At 44.4% G+C, this 22,342-nt stretch overlaps 1 protein-coding gene across 1 annotated transcript in view; it reads left to right on the top strand.

The window, feature by feature from the left end:
* panx1a (pannexin 1a) overlaps positions 1-22,342 on the top strand; it is a 133,107-nt gene that overhangs the window by 101,075 nt on the left and 9,690 nt on the right. The window contains exon 7 of the mRNA XM_059646541.1: positions 20,673-20,890. Within this exon, the coding sequence (XP_059502524.1) occupies positions 20,673-20,890 (218 nt within the window). The remainder of the gene's footprint in view (positions 1-20,672; positions 20,891-22,342) is intronic.

The following is a 22,342-nucleotide window of genomic DNA, read 5'->3' as shown; positions in this document are numbered from 1 at the left end:
TACCTTCATTGTCATCTCCTTAAAATTCAATCAGGCTGGTAAGACATGACCTGTCCTGCACAAAGCCATGCTGACTGTCCCTAATTAGGCCATGCTCTTCCAAATGCATTTAAATCATATCCCTATGAATTCTCTCCAATAGCTTCCCAACCACCAATGAGAGACACACAAATGTATAGTTTCCTGGATTTCCCTATTTCGCCTCTTGAACAGAGGAACAACATTAGCTACTCACCTGTCCTCTGGGGCTCCTCCAGTGGCTAGCAAGGATACAAAAATCTTGGTCAAGGCCCCAGTAATCTCCTTCTTGCCCCTCTCAACCTGGGGTAGATACCGTTGGGCCCTGAGGACTAATCCACCTTGAAGACCCTCAAGAGATGCAACACTACTTTTTTCTTGATTTCAAAATGCCCTACCGATTTGCACACTCCACACAAATCTGGCTGCCTTCCATATCCTTCTCCTGGGTGAATACTGATGCAACATACTCAGTTAGGATCTCACCCACATTCTTTGCCTCCAAGTATAAGTTCCTCCTTTATCCATAAGTGGTCCTACTTTTTCCCTAGTTATCCCCTTGTTTTTAATATGTATAGAATGCCTTGGGATTCCCTTTAATATTGTTTGTCAAGATCATTTCATGGCCCCTTCTTGTTCTCCTAATTCCCTGCTTGACGTCTTTCCTGCTTTCTTCATATTCCTCATGGAGCCTGTCCAGTTCTAGCTTCCTAAACATTGCATAACGCAGTGTGGAGCTGGATCAACACCGCAGACCAGGCAGTATCAGAGGAGCAGACAGTGGTTGGAACCTGGAATGCAGGTGGAGGCAGATATAATCGGGGCGTTTAAATTCACCACCTCCCTCATTACCCCAGGGTCTCTTACCTTACTAGCCTTGTCCTTCCTGCCTACTGGAATATGTCAGTCCTGAACACTCTTGAACAGAGCTTTAAACAGCTCCCACGTGTCAAATGTGGACTTGCTCGATAAATGCTGCTCTCAATTAACACTCGCTAGCTCTTGTCTAATACTGATGTAAGTTGCCCTCCCCCAGTTTAGTACTGTGCCACAAGGCTCTGACTTATCCTTACTCATAGCCATCTTAAGGGGCTTTGATCACAGTTTCCAAAATGCTGTCCCACTGAAAGGTGGGACAGGTTCATTAGCTAATACAAAGTTTGGTATGGCTCCTCCTCTAGTTGGATTATCCACATATCATTTCAAGAAACTCTTTTGAATGCACATAACAAATTCTGCCCTGTCTATGCCTCTTGCTGTAGGGGAGTCCCAGTTAATATTGGGGAAGTTCATTTCACGATTATGACTACCCTGTTGTTTTTGTGTCTTTTCATTTATCTGTCTGCATATATGTTTCTCAATGTCACTCTGGCTGTGGGAAAGCCTTGTAGCATAATCTTATCAGAATGATTGCTCCCATTTTATTTTTCAGACTACCCATATTGTCTCATGGATGAGTCCTCCAGTATGTCCACTCTGACTGCGGATATGACATTCTCCCTGATTAGTAATGCAACTCCTCCACCTCTTTTTAGTTTCCTCTCTATCGCGTCTAAAACAACGAAAGCCTGGAATGTTGAGCAGCTGGTCCTGTCTCTGTCTTAACAAGTCTCTGTAATGGCCACAACTTTATAGTCCCATGTTTTGATCCAGGCTGTAAGTTCATCTGCCTTACCTCTGTAATACTCCTTGCATTGAAATAAACACACTTCAGCCCATTAGTACCATCGTGTTCATTTACCTGTCTCTGCCTGCCCTTCCTTTTTGACTTAGTCCTAACATCTACCTTCCCATCAATCCCTACACTTGCTGACCTGCTGCTCGGGTTCCCAGCTCCCCACCACTCTCTAGTTTAAATTCTCCTGAGTACTAGTGGACATCCTTGTGAGAATACTGGTTACCCTTCAGTTTAGGTGCAACCCCCCCCCCCCCCCCCCTTATCCAGGTTACCCCTGCCCTGGAAGAGGTCCCAATGTTCCAAGAACCTGAAACCCTGCACCAGCTCCTTAGCCACGTATTCAGCTGTCCTATCTTTCTCTTCCTTGCTTCGCTAGCACATGGCATTCGTAGTAGTGATTACTACCTGCAAAATCCTGCTTTTCAGCCTTTTTCTTAACTCCTTGTACTCACTCCGCAGGACTTCATCCTTCTTTCTACCTGTCTCATTCTAAAGCAGTCGTTGGACCTGGAATATTGTGTATGATTTTGGACACTACATTATTGAAGGATGTGATTGCAATAAAGAGAGTGGCAAAGCAATTTTCAAGAGTGGTTGCGGTGATGAAGAACTTCAGTTATGAAGATTGATTGAAGAAGTTGGGAATGTTCTTTTTGGAGAGACGAAGGTTGAGAGGAGATCTGCTGGAAGTTATTAAAATCATGACTGGGTTAGATAGTATGAAGCTGTTCCCACTCTTCTTAAAAAAAAAAATATGAGAACAAGCGGGGATAGAGTTAGTGACTTGCAAAAGAAGCACGGATGAAATAAGGAAAATTGTTTCCACTCGGTTTGGGATGTACTCCCTGGAAGTGTAGTGGAAGTGCATTCGATTGAAGAGGCCATTGGATGATTGCTTAAATAAAAATAATGTGCAAGGATATGGGGAAAAGCAGGAGATTGACACTAAGTAATGATGTACATTTACTAAGCTAGTGCAAGCATGGTGGGCCAAATAGCCGCCTTCTATGTCATAACACTTCTCTGATTCTGTGATAACTCCATGATATCTGTCATAGATCATACCTGTTAACCTTCATCTGTGCCATTAATTCATTTATTTTGTTCTCAATATTACACATATTCAGTTAAAGAGCCATTAACTTTGCCTTTTTCTTACTATTTTTCCCTCTCTGATGTAATTTACTTCTTAGTTTTCTATGTTTGTGCATTCTCTGCCCCTCCTGGCACTCTCCAGGTATCATTACCAAAATAGCTGCCTTAGAATGTTTATTTTGTGCAGTAACTTTAGTTAAAGCATCTTCATAACATCACTAATTGAACAACAAACATTTCAACTTCTTAAAATATCTGGTTTCTTAGTTTATATTGTATTAGTATTTATGTGCAGATGACTTGATTGAAGTGTTCGAATAGAATGTTCTAGAATCAAAACATCTCCTTGAAGTTAATCCTTTTTAATAATGTGGATGAATGTGGGATCTGATCTGAAGGTTATCTTAATATATTTAGTAATATTTAGTTCTGAGATTCACAGCATGTGATAGGCACGATTATCCCTTTTCACTTTATGTCACAAAATGTTAGGTAGCAATTATATTGTTATAATTAAGTCTGCATTGTGATGATATTCATGAAAAAGACATGCAAAATTCTTTGTTACTACTTAACTGCAATGTACAATATCTTTAATTGTCAATGTTGATTCTGTCCTGAGTTTTGTGAGCTGTTTGGAATCTTGCCTGTTTTCAGCATTTGTTTCCTTTATTGTGCTTCAAGCTAATATTGTCCATGCACTTAAATGTTCATATTATATTTTAAAAGTATTTAATCTAACTTGTATCACTGAGCTAACTTACACACACAATATTGTTTCACATAAATATAACAGCAACCATTGTTCTAAGTATTCACGAGGGACTGGATACAGATATACAAAGACATATCTGACATCCTGAAACATGAGTTGTGAATGAGCAGCTGAATTATATTCTGTACAAATTGTTGTCTTGTGACATGGACGTCCTTCACTCAATCAAACCTGGTTCAATAACTAGCATAGGATAACACAGCAGAACTAGCACAGAATGTCCCTATAAATGGGATAAAAATCTGCTGAAGCTACGACACAGTACTTCATGCATGCTTGCCAGAAAATTGGAGTTAACAGTAGTCCACAAAGGACATGAACATCTGTGTCTCTCTCTTCCTCCTCCACCCTGCTTACTCTCTCTCGAGGAAAGAGAGCAAGAGAGACGGACAATGGCAATGCAGCTTGTGCAAGACACACTCCACATTAAAATAGAAGGCTGCCCTCCATGAATACCTCAGTGTACAACAGTGCTATCAAGTGGCATTAACACAACAGTTGTGTAGTACACTCCTAGACCCCTTGAATAAGCCACTTCCACTTTGGGTAAAGAGACTCAAAACTCAAGCTCATGTAACTAAGAATGCTGTGCCTGTTCATCAGTGCCTGTTCATCGTCTACCTGACGAAAAGGAGCCAGTTGAGATTATGACTTCCTTGTTGATTTTTTTTTTGTATTAATTAATTTTTAGCTAGATTAGAATGTTCCTGGGTGTTATAAGGATGAAACACAATTAATTAATCCCTACCATAAGTGAAAGAGATTTCAGTAGAATCATAGAAACAGACTCTTCGGTCTGACTTGTCCATGCTGACCAAGTATCCTAAATAAATCTGGTCCCATTTGCCAGCATTTGGACCATATCCCTCAACCGTTCCTATTCGTATACCTATCCAGATGCCTTTTAAATGTCATAATTGTACCAACCTCCACCTCTTCCTGTCAGTTCATTCCACACATGCACCAGACTCTTTGTGATAAAGTTGCCCCCGAGGGCCTTTTTTTTTTAAATCTTTCCCCTCTCACTTAAACCTATGCTATCTAGTTTTGGAGGCCCCCACCCCAGGGAAAAGACCTTGGCTATTTACCCTATCCATAGCTCTCATGATTTTATAAACCTCTCTAAGGTCACCCCTCAGCCTTTAACGCTCCAGGGAAAATAGCCCCAGCCTATCCAGCCTCTCCCAATAGCTTAAACCCTTCAACCCCAGCAACATGCTTGTAAATTTTTTCTGAACTCTTTCACCTTTCTCAATATCCTTGATATAGCGGGGAGACCGGAATTGCACATAATAACTCCAAAAGTGGCCTAACTAATGTCCTGTACAACTGCAACATGACCTCCCAACGCCTATACTCAATACACCGACCAATAAAGGCAAGCATACCAAATGTTGTCTTTGCTATCCTATCCACCTGTGACTCCACTTTCAAGGAACTGTGAATTTGCAGTCCAAGGTTTCTTTGTTCAGCAACACTCCCCAGGACCTTTACCATTAAGTAAAACCTGCCCTGATTTGTCTTTCCAAAATGCAGCATCTTACATTTATCTAAATTAAACACTAATTTGAGTTATTGTTGCAGAGATGCCTTTTTTTTTGGAAACAAAGCTTATTAAAATAAGCGTACAATTTAAGGTTAACTTTATAAGTCAACAGATGTGCTCAAACATAAGAGACCATCCTTTTTTGGTTTTCTCTATTTGGTCAAAAGATTACATTTTTTTTAATTGAATGTACCTGATGTATCTGTTTAATTCTATGAAATGTTTTAAACTGTTCTTGGAATGCAAGACCTTGGGTATCAGTTGTATTGGTCAAGTATTAAATTAAAGCTACATGCAGGACAACAAGACTTTAGGCTTTTATTCTAGTATCCTATTCTATAAAATCTAATCTATATCTGTTAGAGTTTGAATTGTACTTTTAGATGTTAATGTATCGGTGAAGACCATGGAAACCCTTTAGGTGTCCGTATTTTCTTATTGGCGAGTTGACAGTGTTGTGACCATATTAATTCTGAATGATGTTTCTGAATTTTTTAAAAAAAAAATTCTGAGATGGATTTTCAAGCTGCTCTGTTACCCGATCCGCTGTTATGGAAACTGAAAGATTACAGTTAAAGCATCTACAGTTTGCTCTCCTTCTTCCTTTAACACCCTCAGACAGAAAACACCAGGTTCCCTGGATTTGACAGTTTTTATTCCATTAATATCCTCATTATTGATGTTTTACTTATGTTAATTTCATCTGTCTCTGTTCCCAATTCACTATTAATCCCCTTGGGACTTCTGGCAAGCTAGCCTCCTTTTTTGTTGTAAATACTGAGGCAAAGTATTTATTCACCATGTTTACCATTTCCCCTCAGCCATTGACAATATTCCTACTTCCAGTCTTTAGTGGGCCAGCGTAGCATCTGACCATGGCGGGGGATGGGGTGAGGGTTCTGGAATAAATAGGGAGAGAGGGGGAGGCGGACCAAAGATGGAGAGAAAAGAAGATAGGTGGAGAGAGTATAGGTGGGGAGGTAGGGAAGGGATAGGTCAGTCCAGGGAAAACGGACAGGTCAAGGAGGTGGGATGAGGTTAGTAGGTAGGAGATGGGGGTGCGGCTTGGGGTGGGAGGAAGGGATGGGTGAGAGGAAGAACAGGTTAGGGAGGCAGAGACAGGTTGGACTGGTTTTGGGATGTAGTGGGTGGAGGGGAAGAGCTGGGCTGGTTGTGTGGTGCAGTGGGGGGAGGGGATGAACTGGGCTGGTTTAGGGATGCGGTGGGGGAAGGGGAGATTTTGAAGCTGGTGAAGTCCACATTGAACCATTAGGCTGCAGGGTTCCCAAGCGGAATATGAGTTGCTGTTCCTGCAACCTTCGGGTAGCATCATTGTGGCATTGCAGGAGGCCCATGATGGACATGTCATCTAAAGAATGGGAGGGGGAGTGGAAATGGTTTGCGACTGGGAGGTGCAGTTGTTTGTTGCGAACTGAGCGGAGGTGTTCTGCAAAGCGGTCCCCAAGCCTCTGCTTGGTTTCCCCAATGTAGAGGAAGCCACACCAGGTACAGTGGATGCAGTATACCACATTGGCAGATGTGCAGGTGAACCTCTGCTTAATGTGGAAAGTCATCTTGGAGCCTGGGATAGGGGTGAGGGAGGAGGTGTGGGGGCAAGTGTAGCATTTCCTGCGGTTGCAGGGGAAGGTGCTGTGTGTGGTGGGGTTGGAGGGCAGTGTGGAGCGAAGAAGGGAGTCACGGAGAGAGTGGTCTCTCCGGAAAGCAGACAGGGGTGGGGATGGAAAAATGTCTTGGGTGGTGGGGTCGGATTGTAGATGGCGGAAGTGTCGGAGGATGATGCGTTGTATCCGGAAGTTGGTGGGGTGGTGTGTGAGAATCAGGGGAATCCTCTTGGGGCGGTTGTGGCGGGTCGGGGTGTGAGGGATGTGTTGCGGGAAATGCAGGAGATGCGGTCAAGGGCGTTCTCGATCACTGTGGGGGGAAAGTTGCGGTCCTTGAAGAACTTGGACATCTGGAATGTGCGGGAGTGGAATGTCTTAACGTGGGAGCAGATGCGGCGGAGGAATTGGGAATAGGGGATTGAATTTTTGCAGGAGGGTGGGTGGGAGAAGGTGTATTCTAGGTAGCTGTGGGAGTCGGTGGGCTTGAAATGGACATCAGTTACAAGTTACTAACCTCATCCCACCTCCTTGACCTGTCCGTCTTCCCTGGACTGACCTATCCCCTCCCTACCTCCCCACCTATACTCTCTCCACCTATCTTCGTTTCTCTCCATCTTCGGTCCGCCTCCCCCTCTCTCCCTATTTATTCCAGAACCCTCACCCCATCCGCCTCTCTGATGAAGGGTCTAGGCCCGAAACGTCAGCTTTTGTGCTCCTGAGATGCTGCTTGGCCTGCTGTGTTCATCCAGCCTCACATTTTATTATCTTGGAGTCTCCAGCATCTGCAGTTCCCATTATCTCTGATAGCATCTGACCATCTTCTCTTTTGATGCCCCTGGCAAATTTCCATTCATAATCCCTTTTAGTAGCTCCTATAATATGCTTTTTGGCCCTTAGCTGCTTTTTTGTATGTTTTCCATTGAGCAAAATCTGTGCTGCTGTTTGCATTTTGTAAGCCCTTGCTCTTAGTTTTGTGTTGCCTCTTATTTCTTTAGTTGTCTATGGTTGTTGTTCTAGGAAGTGGAGCTTTTTGCTTGCAGGTGTATGGACTGACTTTTCACTTACAAATGTTACTTGAACTAGACCAGGTTTTGATCACTATTTGTTAAGTTTACATAGTTAGTTACTAATTAAATCTGGCTCACGACCTATTACTAATTTCAATATTACTCGTCCTCTTGTTGCATCCACAACGTATTGCTGTAGGAAACTAATCCAGACATGTTGTAGAAATATGCTACCTTTCTGACAGGCACTTATCTGCTTCTACAGCTATGTTAAAGTTAAAAATCGCCATTAATACTGTTACGGCTTTACTGTACATGTGCCTATTTTTTGCTTTTACAGAATCTAGCGCTTTAGAGCTTCTACCAGGGGGCCTGTACAAAATGCCTGTTCCAGTTTTAGATTCTTTACTGTTCCTCGGTTCCACACATATGGTCTCCATTGGATGCTTTCCCCCAATTATGTCCTGCCTCACCATTGAAATAATTTTCTTTCTAATCATTAAGGCTACTTCACCTCTGCCATTATCCCTGTCCATCTTGCAACCCTTACCCTGGTATATTTCATTCCCAATCTTGACCATTTTGAAACCATGTTTCAGTAATTGCTACTATGTTATAATCCCCAATTTGAATTTGTGCCTGCAGGTCATTTTAATTTATTCCTTACAATCCATACGTTTGTATATAGAACTCTTATTTGTAACCTGTTCCTTATCACTGATGATTTATTCACCTGTTTACTGTTTCTCTTTCTTTTGGTTTAATTAATTCACATCAACCATAAGGTTAAGGAGCAGAATGAGGCCAAAAGTTCTATGAAATGTTTTAAACTGTTCTTGGAAAGCAAGACCTTGGGTATCAGTTATATTGGTCAAGTATTGCTTAAATCAAAGTACTGCTTCATACAGGATAACAAGACTTTAGGCTTTTTATTCTAATATCCTATTCTAAAATATAATCTATATCTGTTAGAGCTTGAATTGTATGTTTAGATGCTCCACCATTTGATCATGACTTATGTATTTCTCAACCCCATTCTCCCTGCCAGCCTTGATCTCCTTACTAATCAGGAACTGATCTATCGCTGTCTTAAATACACTCCATGATTTAGCCTGTGCAGCATTCAGCAGCAGACATTTCCACAGATTCACAACCCTTTAGCTGGAGAAATTTCTCCTCCTCTCATTTGTGAAGAGTCTCATTACTCTGAGGCTATGCTCGGATTCTGATCTCTCCTACTCTTGGGGAATCTTCTCCACATCCACCCTGTATAAGTCTTTAAGAATTCTATAAATTCCAACAAGATCCCTCTCTTCCTTCTAAACTCCATCGAGTACAGATTGAGAGTCCTCATATGACAGACCCTTTGTCCTTGAGTTCATTCTTGTAACCTCCCTGGACCCCCTCCAGTGCCACCACTTCCTTCCTTAGGTACGGGCCCCAAAACTGCTCACAGTAATCCAAATGCAGTCTAACCAGAATTTTATGCAACTTCAGCAGCACTTATCTGCTCCTGTATTCTAGCCCATTTCAAATGAATGCTGACATTGCATTTGCCTACCAAACAGCCAACTGAATCTGCATGTTGCCCTGAATCTGAACTAGGACTCGTAAGCATTTTTTTTGTGCTTCAGATTTTCAAAGTTTTTCCTCATTTAGAAAATAATCTAATCTTACACCTTCCCAAATTGTATTCTGTCTGCAACCTCTTTGCCTACTTTCCCAGCCTGCCCAAGTTGTTCTACATCCTGTCCATTTCCTCAGCACTGCCTGTCTGTCCACTTATCTCTGTATCACCTGCAGACTTACCAACAGTACTCTCTATTCCTTCAACCCAATCATTTATGTATGATGTTAGGGTCCCAACATTAATCCCTGCAGAACTCCCATAGTCACTGGTTGCCATTCCTGAAAAAGACCCCTTTATCCCCGTTCCTCATACATGGCCAGTATCTTCTATACATGCCAGCACTTTGCCTCTAACGACATGGACTTTCATGTTATTAGCAGCCAGCTGTGCAATACCTTGTCAAAGGCCTTTTGGAAATCCAAATAGTTCACATCTACTGTCTCTTCTTTATTTATCTTGCTCATTACCTCCTCAAACAATTCTAACAGTTTTTTGTCTGGCATGGCTTCCCCTTGATGTTGTCTGAATAGGGTTCCTGACTGTTATTTTTACTCTCTGTCATATTATTTAAGTTTGAAATTTTATTGACTTCCCCGAGCCACCCTTCAGTTTACTAAGTTAAAGTGTTTGTGATCACCCTATTTATCCTTGCTGCTGGCTTCAGAGGAGTCTGTTCTAATGGTACAAGTCCTTCCTGCCCCAATACTGATGCCAGTGCCTCATGAAATGGAACCCCTCTTGCCCACATCACTCCTTTAGCGTTTACTTGCATAATTTTCTTGAAGCCAATTTCACTTTGCATGTGGTTCATCTAATCCAGAGTTTATGACTCCTGAGTTCCTGTTCTTTAATTTTGTTAGTAATTCCTGACATTCCCAAAACTGTTCCTATTGCCCATGTTATTAGTCCCGACATGGAGCACTGATTATCCTTTCAAGCTGGTTAGTGATCTCCCTTACCTTGGCATTAGACATGCGGAAACTCAATCTTGTTTACAAAAGATGTTATCTTTAACCTAAATTATAGAACCTCCTTCCATTACCATTTTTCTTTTTGCTCCGCCAGTTTGAATGGCCTCCTCTAAAATGGTGCAGTGGTCAGTTTGCTCATCCTCCCTACAATCCTTTTGCTTATCCACACAGTGAGCAAATACCTCATACCTAGTCGACGAGGTCGAGAGCTGGGCGCTCCTTCAGTGTTAAATTCAGGACCCACCTACAGTCCCCCACCGCCCACCCCATCCCTAACCACTAGCCAAATTTAAAGTAGTTAACCTATAGGGTGTGACTGCCTCCTGAAACACAGCATCTGTTTAAATCATTTTTTTAAATTTCAGAAATATACTTTATAAAAAAAAAGAGTCTTTGTGTATGTATCCATCATCACAAATGTAATTCAGTTCTGTATAGTTACGTATCAAGTAAACAAACAGACCATTGGACTGTGACCCTCTCCAATAAAACCAAAGACTCCTCTTATACATACAGTCCTAATTTTTACATATATTTGAGGTGCTAGAAAGGTCCAATAACTGGCCCCCCATTTACTTTCAGTAGAAAGACTTCAGACATCGGTTTTTCCCCAGTGTACCTTGACAGCAGCTGCCTCAAGCTTCAGGGATTCTCTCGGCACGTAGTCCTGGACCTTGGAATATGCCAGTCTGCAACACTCGCTCTAGAGGTGCAACAGGTTTTGGGCAGACCAAAGGGAGTCTTTCACTGAATTGATGGTTGTCTAGGTGCAATTGACATTTGTCTCCGCACACATCCTGGGAAACGAACCACAGAGTACAGAGTCCTGCGACACAGGGCCAAACACAGACACAAACTACTGCATTTCTTTTCTCAGATTTCATTTGCAAAGGCCCATTCTGGAAGGAGATGTGTGACAGTTTTCCCCCCACCCCGGGCAGTTACTTCAAGTGCAGTGTACAGTGGTGCAGACTGACCGGGGTGTGCATAAAGGATCTCACTGGTAGTGCCTTCTCACCAACAGCCAAGGTTGGTGCTTGATGGAAAATCCTGGCGTTGAAGCATTCTGCCAGATTATTTTGACAGTCTGCTTGGGAAGCCATGCAACAGGATACACCGAGATAACAAAATGTGGAGCTGGATGAACACAGCAGGCCAAGCAGCATCTCAGGAGCACAAAAGCTGATGTTTCGGGCCTAGACCCTTCATCAGAAAAGGGGGATGGGGGAGAGGATTCTGAAATAAATAAATAAATAAGGAGAGAGGTGGAGGCGGACTGAAGATGGATGGAGAAGATGATAGGTGGAGAGGAGAGTATAGGTAGGGAGGGGATAGGTCAGTCCGGGGAGGATGGACAGGTCAAGGGGGTGGGATGAGGTTACTAGGTAGGAAATGGAGGTGCGGCTTGAGGTGGGAGGAGGGGATAGATGAGAGGAAGAACAGGTTAGGCAGGCGGGGACGAGCTGGGCAGGTTTTGGGTTGCACTGGCGGGAGGGGAGACTTTGAACCTGGTGAAATCCACATTGATACCATTGGGCTGCAGGGTTCCCAAGCAGAATATGAGTTGCTGTTCCTGCAACCTTCGGGTGGCATTGTTGTGGCACTGCAGGAGGCCCAGGATGGACATGCCATCTAAGCAATGGGAGGGGGAGTTGAAATGGTTCGCGACTGGGAGGCGCAGTTGTTCAATGCAAACTGAGTGGAGGTGTTCTGCAAAGCGGCCTCCAAACCTCTGCTTGGTTTCCTTGATGTAGAGGAAGCCACACCGGGTACAGCGGATGCATATACCACATTGGTGGATGTGCAGGTGAACATCTGCTTGATGTGGTAAGTCATCTTGGGACCTGGGATGGGGGCGAGGGAGGAGGTGTGGGGGCAAGTGTAGCACTTCCTGCGGTTGCTGGGGTAAGTGCCGGGTGTGGTGGGGTTGGAGGGGAGTGTGGAGCGGACAAGGAAGTCCCAGAGAGAGTGGTCTTTCTGGAAGGCAGACAAGGGTGGGGATAGAAAAGTGTTTTTAGTGGTGGGGTCAGATTGTAGATGGCGGAAGTGTTGGAGGATGATGCATTGTATGCGGAGGTTGGTGGGGTGGTACGTGAGGACTAGGGGCGATTCTCTTTGGCGGTTATTGCTGGGGCGGGGTGTGAGGGATGAGCTGCGGGAAATGTAGGTGACTTGGCAGAGGGCGTTCTCGACCACTGCGGGGGAGAGGTTGCGGTCCTTGAAGAACGACAACATCTTGGCTGTGTGGGAGTGGAACCTCTCTCTTTCCCTCAGGGTCTCAAGGACGTCACATGCTGACCACTTCCTGATGGACTGGTGGCCAGTGGTGTTTTTCTTTGCAAATTTCTCTATGAAGGACAGATGGTACGGAATGGTCCAATTACTAGGAGTGTCCCACAGCAGAAGGCCAGTACCATCTTTTGCAGCACTGGGGACAGGTGTGTCCTCAGTACATGGTGAGACGTGGTGTTTGCATAGATCTACACGCAGCTTGATGCAGCTGTACCCAAAGGTAACCATCAGAATAAGGGCTACATGGTGTATGTTCTTCACCTCCACCCTCAACCCCTCCATCAAACCATTTTGTCCAGAGATTTGTACATTGAGACCTGTAGACCTGGTCTATCTTAGGCTTCCAGATGAAATGGAAGATGGCGGGGTGATTGAAGTAGCACAGTTTTGGTGGATGTGCCAGACCTGCACCTCATGCAACAATGGGGAAAGTGGCTCTCACTTGATGCCCAGGATTTTACCTGCAACGCAGAGGAAGCGGTGCTCCCCAGTGACCAGTTTCTGCTCATTTTGGCAATGCGCTCCTCCCAAGATTTTGTTAATGCCCCAGGCCCTTGGAACCATATTCCTTGCACCTTCAGGTAATCTGCCCTGTTGGAGAAGGGAATGAAGGACCAGCCAGCGCAGTTCCCAAAGAATTTGGCCTCGCACTTGCCCTGATTTCTACATTGATTGTGGAGGCCAGTTTGATCTGGTTGCAGGTGCTCATGAGTCTATGCACTGACAGCAGATCTGAGCAGAAAATGGCGACGTTGTCTATGTACGGGGAGGTTTTGATTGCTGGCCTGTACTGCCTCGAACAGTGACATCTCTCAGGCTTGCATCCTTCCTTGTGGACTCGACTAAAGGCTCTATACAACAAACAAACAAGGAAGGAGAAAGTGTGCAGCCCTGCCTGACCTGGGATGATTAGGACATTTTCTGATTGCCACCTGTTGATTGAGACTGCACTAACAATGTTGATGTAGAGCATTTGGATCCATTTTTCAAATTCCCTCCCCAAAGTCCATTTTGGAATGCACGTCCCACATGTATGTGTGCAATATCCTGTCAACGGCCTTCTCCTGATCCACGCTAATGAAGGAGGTATCCATCCCCTGTCCTGCATATAAGCAATCATATCCTGGAAGAGCGCACAGCTTTTGGAGATCATCGTGCCTGGCACAGCACAAGTTTGGTCAGGGTGAATCACCAATCCCAACGCAAACCTGACCTGCTTGTTGATGACCTTAGACATGATTTTGTAGTCTGCAATCAGCAATGATATTGGCTACCAATTTCTAATTTCCTCCCTGTCCTTCTGCTTGTAAATGAAGGTGATACCTTTCCACATGGATTCCCTCATGCTACTAGAAGCATGCTTATGTACATGTCTGGCAGGTCCTGGTCAATCACGTTCCACAGAGCCGAATGCAACTTTGCTGGTAAGCCACCGCTTCTGGCACTTCTGTTCATTTCTAAGGACTTGGGGGCCTTGATCAATTTGTCCAGAGAAGATGATTGGTTCAGCTTCTACCATGTGCTGTTGTCTGTGACATGTGATAGAGGACAGGCACAACTGGGAGGCTGCACTGTCTGCGGCTTCATGTCATACAGTCTGTAATAAAACAGTCTGCTGATCCTCAGTTTGTCAGACTGAGATGATGTTGTCAAGCCATCTTATTTCTTGAGGCTGCTGAGCACAGATCTCTCCTTGTGCATGTTCTGGAAGAAGAGAAACAACAAATGTCATGTTGCTTCACAGTATGGTCCCTCGACTGAAGATTGCCTTGGAGGCTTCATGCAAAGAGCGAGCTTCAACTCCTGGAGCTCCTCTATAACACTGACCTCCGTGGTCCGCAGCAGGGTAAACTTCTACGTGGCTTTCTGGAGTTCGGAAAGAGAGGCAGGCAAAACTGTCACCTTCTGAACACCTTTGAGGATAAAGAACCTCTTGATGTTCACTTTGACTGTTTCCTACTCGTCCGCTGGAAACGCAAAGAGGGGCTTCATGGTTTTCCAACCTTTGAGCTCCTTAGTGTTTTCTAGGATCATCAATTTTGCGTTCAGCTTCCACATTCCCTTGCCAGCCCATCGGTCATCCTGTAGGTGACAGTTGCCAGCCGGAGACGGAGAAGAACACTGACTTGATGTTGGTGGATCTGATTGAGAATGTGTGGGACACAAACAGGGGTCTATCCACTCAAGGATGGATTTCATCTTGCCACAATTACATGTGTCTACGCTGCATTCAATGTGCAGGGGTGCTGAAGACGTCATACAGCTTGGCCTATTCAACCATCAGGAATCTGGACATGGCGTCTACTTCATCGTCAGCCCTTCTGAATGACCAGCCCGGACATCGCCAGCAATGGGAGCTGATACAGGACGGCCAGCTGCTCCTTCTTTACTATGAGGGCATACATATTAATTAGTCTTAGGGGAGCGTTTCTGAATGTAACATCTGCTAAGAGGCGGCATCCGCCCACCACCACCTTAACTTCAGTGATGGTGAAGTTGTCTCCTTGCAGCAGAATACCCAGGCCCAGAGGAACAATTGTAGTTTCCCCTGACTAAATCAAAGGCCCATGGACCCATAAGCTCAACCATCTCCTGAGGCTGCTGAGGTGTGGTATCCTGCACACTTGCAGAAATAGGAGGACTGCTTTGACATTGGCCAAGTAAACCATCATGGAAACATTCCGTAGTATATTTAACGCTACACACATTAGTACCAGCAATCTTAACACCCGTTTTAAGAGTTTATAGAATTGCCCAATGTCCATTCACCTACAGTCTTGTCGTTGGGGGACTCCTGCATCTGAGTTGTGGCCGAATTGTTGGACAGCCTTTCAACTGATGTAGCCATCCTGTTCTTTTCGGGGGAATTTCCCTGCTCCAGTGACGTTGGGGTGGGATGAAACCAGGAGGGTCCAGTTCAGAGTCTGTCAGAAGGTCACTGCTCCCTGTTGCCTGGAGCTGTGGTGCTGGGAGTACTAAGTGATTCCTGATGGCTGGAGTTTGGGCTTCAACAGACCCGTCAAGAATTCCGGTGTTGCCAGGTTGGGATGTGCTCCTCTCCTCCTTCTCCCATGTGGTATTCTGACTTTTTTTTTGTTGATGGCCATCCCTGTTCATCTTTGTCATCAGAGGTGCTGCTAGTGTAGACGTCATGCAGCTGCCTGTTCCCATTTTGCTGTGGGCCTGAGGTGTTTGCCTTTTCTGGTTGTCTTTCACCAGTATTCACTTGCCTGCCTCCTTTGTTTCCTCCTCCTCCTCCTCCTCCATGGACTCTGGCTGTCAGGTGAAGGATGGGTCAGTTGGTGTGTGTCCGTAGTGGCTGCCTTACCCTCCTCCATGGCCTGCCCTGCCTTCTGGGTGGCGCTTGTTTCAGCTTTTCTGCTGGGAGGTGGCACCTTACTGACCTTTTGAGAGAAATGGCTGGCATTACCACATCGGGCCATCTGAGCAGATGTGATTCCCCACTCCCCCCCCCCCCCCCCACCCCCCACCACCCCGCCACAACCCCCCACCACACATTTGAAAATCGGTGTGAGAGCAAACTGTCATCTGCTAAGAGAACAGCTCTCAACAGCCATCAGCTCTAAAGAAAGAGAAAACACTAGCTGTCACAAATCTCTAAGATCTCAGAGTAAACACCATCTAAATAAATGTACAATGGCACTCTTAGCTAATATTCCTGACACACTAATTCGACAGTGGAAGGTGTTCCTGACTGAAGGACAGCAGAGAAGGCAAAGAATGTTCCAGAAGACTTATTTTGGTGCCAATTTCAAGAGATTAAGCTTTATTTTATTTTCTTTAATTTGGTTGATATGGTGGAACTTGTATCTATTGGAAAAACATACCATTAGAATTTTGTTCATTTCAGAATAGTTAGTAGTTAAGCGGAAATAGTTCGATTTGTTAGTAGTTCTATTAATTTGTTTCCTGTTAGAGTTAGATAAATAAAATTGCTGCTTATTCATTGTAGAGTGATTGTCAGGTGTTCATTTTAGTCCACTTCTCCTTTATAACAGATTGGGAGGTGAGAAGCAGGTATACCACTTTTCGTGTTATTTTTTAATAGATTGAGGTGAGGCAAGCTTCTTTGGGGATTTCAGTTTTGATTATCAGAAGTGTTGACCACTCCTTTGTAACAGGCTAATGTCAGAATTTGAGTTCAGTAAAAGTCTGAAATGAAAAGCTTGCCCGATGTTAACAATATAAACACAGTTGATTGTCATAAAAACCCATCTGATTCACTAGTGTCAGTTTTTTGGGGAAAAGAAATTCAATATCTGTACCTGTTCTGGCCAGCGTGTGACTCCACATTCACACAATGTGGTTTACTCTTAGCTACCATTTAAAATGGCCTGTTAAGTCACTCAATTAAAAGCCATTAAAAGTATAGGCAATAAATGCTAGCCTCTCTCCACTGCCTGAACATGCTTTTGTGTGCCCATTTACGACTGTGTGGTGGAGATCCCCACTGGAATCTTCCCTCTTTCCCTTGTAGATCTTGGCTGGAGGGCATTGCACACAGCAGTCCCATGCAACTGCAGATTGTGGTGATTCAAGGACTCCCAGCCCAACTATTTTTTGGGGCTGTGGAATCTGTGAACCATGTATGTATTGAGTGAGGGTGTTTGCATCCTGTTTCTAGTTATCTGAAGAACATTTTTGTGTTTTGCCCAATGCTCCTGATTTTCAAGCATGCAGTGTAGGGGGGAGCAAGCAGGTCAGAGGATCTCCGTGAGTCTGATCCTGGCCCTGGCTAAGCTGGCCATTAACAGGCCCAGGCAGAGGGCCGTGGAGGAGGTAATTATGGTTGATGGTGTGTCCCTCCTCCGTGGCTGTGCTCGTGCCTGGGTGTCCCTGGAGAAGGAGCGTGCTGTGTCCACCAACGTGCCTATAGGGAGAGGTGGGCACTGCGGAGAGTGGAGTGCTTTTTAACCCCCTCCGACTCTGATTTGATCCCCGACCTTCCCTTCACTTTTTTGCATTCAAATAGGCATTGCCCATATAGGGCTCCGCTTGTAACTGGCTCTTTGGTCACATGATAACAGTGTGGAGCTGGAGGAACACTGGACTCCAGCATCAGCAGTTCTTACTGTCCAGTTGGGCACATGGGTGCTTTTCCTGGTGGTCAAGGTCAGAAATCACATGACACAAGGTTATAGTCTAACAGGTTTATTTGAAAGCACATGCTTTTGGTACCTCGCTTTGTGGCATTTACACATCTGTTTTCACTGTGTCTTGCACCTACGCGCGCACACAACGTGCGTGCTGTGCAAAATAAGCTCTGCTGTTGTATGGCAGTAGTTAGGGGTGCAAGACAAAAAAAACTCACCTAGTTAGAGATGGTCGCATCCCCATGAATAATTGAGAAGAGGTGAAATTTTATCAGTTTCCGTGGTGAGTTGTGGAGGAAAGGAGTGTGGTAACTAATTGAACTTTTCAAACCCTGAATGCTATTTTTAGGACTGATTTAGAAGTGCTTATTTAACGCATTGTAATTTACAGTAAAGGCTTTGTGCCTGAACTTCAAACTTCTGAAATTACTTTGCTGAACTCCCTCACTCATGTTGGCATTGGTGAACACTTCATGTGCAACAAAAAAACAGCCTCAGATGTTAGAGGAAAATCAGATGGATCTACAGAATGTTGTAAACCGTGGGATTTATAATTTGCATGATAAATGTTCGGTCTTAACTTAGGGCATTTGAAAATAGCATGCAGGACCTGATTCTAGATTTTGCATCAGGGTTTGCCAATGTATAATAATCAATTGGGTAGTGAACCCTTAACTAGATTTCCAATCTGGCTGGCTTCAATGGGCACAGGGATCTCATAGCCAAAATTCATACAAATTAAAAGGGTTATTGCCAATGTCCCACAATCTGCAGTGGGCTAGAAGATAATTAACATGTTTTAGACTGAGGACTAAAGCTTAGCCAAAGAGCAGGAGCATTCACTACCTTTCTCCCAATAGTGCCTCTGGGCTTTAGTTCTTCATTTCAACTAGCGTAATCAACAAATGGGAATTTGCTTGTTCGTTACACCCAGATGTTGGCATTTGTAGCAGTATACTCCCACGCAGCCATTGTAGTATCTGTTTAAATTATGGTGGAGGTCTGTTGGTGCAGTGGATTGTATCTCTGCATTTGAGTCAAAAGTCACATGAATATTATAGTTGTTGATTGTCTTTAGCTGTACGCATACCGTTGCAATTATAATTCTGGTGTGATACCAAGCCATTGTAAAACCATAGACCCTGGAGCAAACACTAAGATGTTCTGCATTCTCAAAGGTGGTCAGAAACTAAGATCAAGACTGATGGAAATGTTCAGGCTGAGAATAGCCTGAAGAAGCTGCCTCCGCTGCAGTCAGCAGGGTTAATATCAAGGAGGATTTGTAAGCGATGGACAATTATTAGAACTGAGAGATAATAGGAACTGCCGATGCTGGAATCTAAGATTACAAGGTGTGGAGCTGGATGAACACAGCAGGCCAGGCAGCATCAGAGGAGCAGGAAAGATGATGTTTCTAGTATGGACCCTTCTTCAGAAATATGGAAGGGGAAGGGGTTTCTGAAGTAAATAGATAGCGGGTGAGGCGGTGATAAAAGGTGGATAGTGGAGCAGATTGGTGGAGAGATGATGGACAGGTCAGGGAGGCGAGAATGAAGCCAGTAAAGGTGAGTGTAGGTAGGGAGGTGGGAGAGCGAATAGGTGGGAGAAAAGACAAACAGGTCAGGGAGGCGGGGATGAGAGGGGGGATGCTAGCCTTGGGATGAAGTCAGCAGCAGCTGTTCCTGATGTGGCCTACTGTACATCGGGAAAACCAAGCGGAGGCTTGGAGACCACTTTGTGAAGCACCTACACTCAGTTCAAGACAAACGACGACAACACCCAATTGCAAACCACTTCAACTCTCCCTCCCACTCCTTGGATGACATATCCAGCCTGGGCCTCCTCCAGTGTCACAACGATGCCACCTGAAAACCGGAGGAATAGCACATCATATGCTGCATGCGAACCCTACAACCCAACAATCTCAATGTGGACTTTACAAGCTTCAAAATCTCCCCACCCCTGACCTCGTCCCAAGACCAGCACCCCCCCCCCCCCCCCCCCCCCCCCCCCGCCATCCCTGCCTCCCTAACCTGTCCATCTTTTCTCCCATCTATCCACTCCTCCCACCTCACTGACCAACCCCCATCTCCACTTTCTACCTATAATCACGTCTACCAGCTTTATCCCTGCCTCCTTGACCTACTGTCTTCTCTCCACTATCATTGCCTCCCCCTCTATCTATTTAATTCAGAACCCCCCTTTCCCTCCCCCATTTCTGAAGAAGGATCCTGACCCGAAACGTCATCTTTCCTGCTTCTCTGATGCTGCCTGGCCTGATCTGTTCATCCAGCTCCACACCTAATCATTAGAACTCTTTCTTTAATGTGAAGGTCTCCTGTGTCATCTGTGATCCAGAGTGTACTCTATGGAATGAGTTGAGATGTGCACGCATTCTTCTTTTTCATAAAGGTATACACAATAAGATATGTGATCAGCATCCTGAAGGCAGAAGGTGGCTTTGTAATTTCATCAAAGCCTGACTAACTTGAGATTGGAAAATTCTTTTATGCTGAGCAATACATTTGTGAAGCCCACCAATAGTATGGATTTCCAATCCAAAGAACTGTCATTGACCAGTTTCATTCTGTCAGATTTAAAATCCAGTGCAGAACCCCAAAGGGGGAGCAGTCTAAGGCCTTTCAATTATAGTGTCATGAGGAGCTGAGCCTTGAGAGAAACCCCTTTTAAGGCCAGAAATGCCAGAGAATATTGGACATGACGTGTAAATATATATGGCTTAAAAAAAAAAGTGGTCTGGCAGGCATATTACCTCATACAATGTATTAGAAGGAAATGATCTCCATTGTACTGTATGTAATGTTAAATTTAGGACTGTTTTTAATGTAACTTCTTTATAAATTTTCTCAATTATATATGTGTAAGAATTCTCTTCTCATATGAAACCCTTTTTTTTAATGTAGGTGTTTCCATATGTTCTTCTGCTCGGAGCAATCCTTATGTATATTCCGGCCTTATTTTGGCAGTTCACTGCAGCACCTCAGCTTTACGGAGAATTGAATTTTATAATAGAAGAGCTTGATAAGGCTTACAATCGTGGAATCAGATTAGCACAGCACATTGCCAGCACCAGTGGATTTGATGTCAATGGCTGGCCCCAATCCTTTGGGGAGCCGAGTGGGTACGTTGACAAGCTGATTGTTGTATTCTGTATGGTGAAAAATAACTGCAGCTGTCCCAAGCTTCTGCATCAGATTGATTGCTATGTTAAGCAAATTGTACAGAATGGTAGGTGGACAAGGTCATATTTTCTGTGGCCACTGTAACAACCATTTATTTAATGTTGAATTGTAGATGAATGGAAGGTTAGCTTATTTCCTGAGATAATGGGAACTGCAGATGCTGGAGAATTCCAAGATAATAAAATGTGAGGCTGGATGAACACAGCAGGCCAAGCAGCATCTCAGGAGCACAAAAGCTGACGTTTCGGGCCTTGACCCTTCATCAGAGAGGGGGATGGGATGAGGGTTCTGGAATAAATAGGGAGAGAGGGGGAGGCGGGCCGAAGATGGAGAGAAAAGAAGATAGGTGGAGAGAGTATAGGTGGGGAGGTAGGGAGGGGATAGGTCAGTCCAGGGAAGACGGACAGGTCAAGGAGGTGGGATGAGGTAATAGGTAGATGGGGGTGCGGCTTGAGGTGGGAGGAAGGGATGGGTGAGAGGAAGAACAAGTTAGGGAGGCGGACACAGGTTGGACTGGTTTTGGGATGCAGTGGGGGGAGGGGACGAACTGGGCTGGTTTAGGGATGCAGTTGGGGAAGGGGAGATTTTGAAACTGGTGAAGTCCACATTGATACCATTAGGCTGCAAGGTTCCCAGGCGGAATATGAGTTGCTGTTCCTGCAACCTTCGGGTGGCATCATTGTGGCACTGCAGGAGGCCCATGATGGACATGTCATCTAAAGAATGGGAGGGGGAGTCGAAATGGTTTGCGACTGGGAGGAGGAATCACTTTTGTTATACATCAACAACTGTAATGTTGGTGATATGGTGGTAGGTCTCACTCCCATTGCCATACTGCAAAATTTAACTGGATGTTTTCACTGCTCCTTCAATTCCCACTCGCATAGTGAAAGCTAAAATTTACTTAAAGTAATTCTAGTCTCATTTATATTGACAGATGTGACAGGTTTAACACAGGTCTTTACCTCAAGAAAGACAGTGGTAAAGAAATTCATATTTCTTTATTTTTATGTTGTAATTTTTGATGCCCTGTTGACCTGAGAATGCAGCATTGTTTCCAAAAAAACCCTATAATAAACAAATTGGAAGCGACATTGTCTAAATATTATTTGTTAGCCAACCAACTCTCTAAATTACAGAAAGATTATTCCTTTCTAACTTCTAATACAACTGAAATCACCATGCGGCATTTTTATTTCACTGCTGTTTTTCTGCAATATAGCAATGTTTACAGGAAGAAAGCCAATCTTGTCTCCCAGCTTCCAATTGGCTTGCTTCTCCTCATTTCACTTAGCAGTAAGATCAAGTAACCATTAAAAAACACTCCTCTCCATTTCCATGGAAATATGAAACCAACTACCAGCTGTAAGGCCAGTTCCAGCATTACCTCT

The sequence above is a fragment of the Stegostoma tigrinum genome, chromosome 6 (genome assembly GCF_030684315.1).
Source record: "Stegostoma tigrinum isolate sSteTig4 chromosome 6, sSteTig4.hap1, whole genome shotgun sequence".
NCBI lineage: Eukaryota > Metazoa > Chordata > Chondrichthyes > Orectolobiformes > Stegostomatidae > Stegostoma > Stegostoma tigrinum.
The sequence above is the reverse complement of the archived record's forward strand: the minus strand, read 5'-3'. Positions and strand labels throughout refer to the sequence as shown.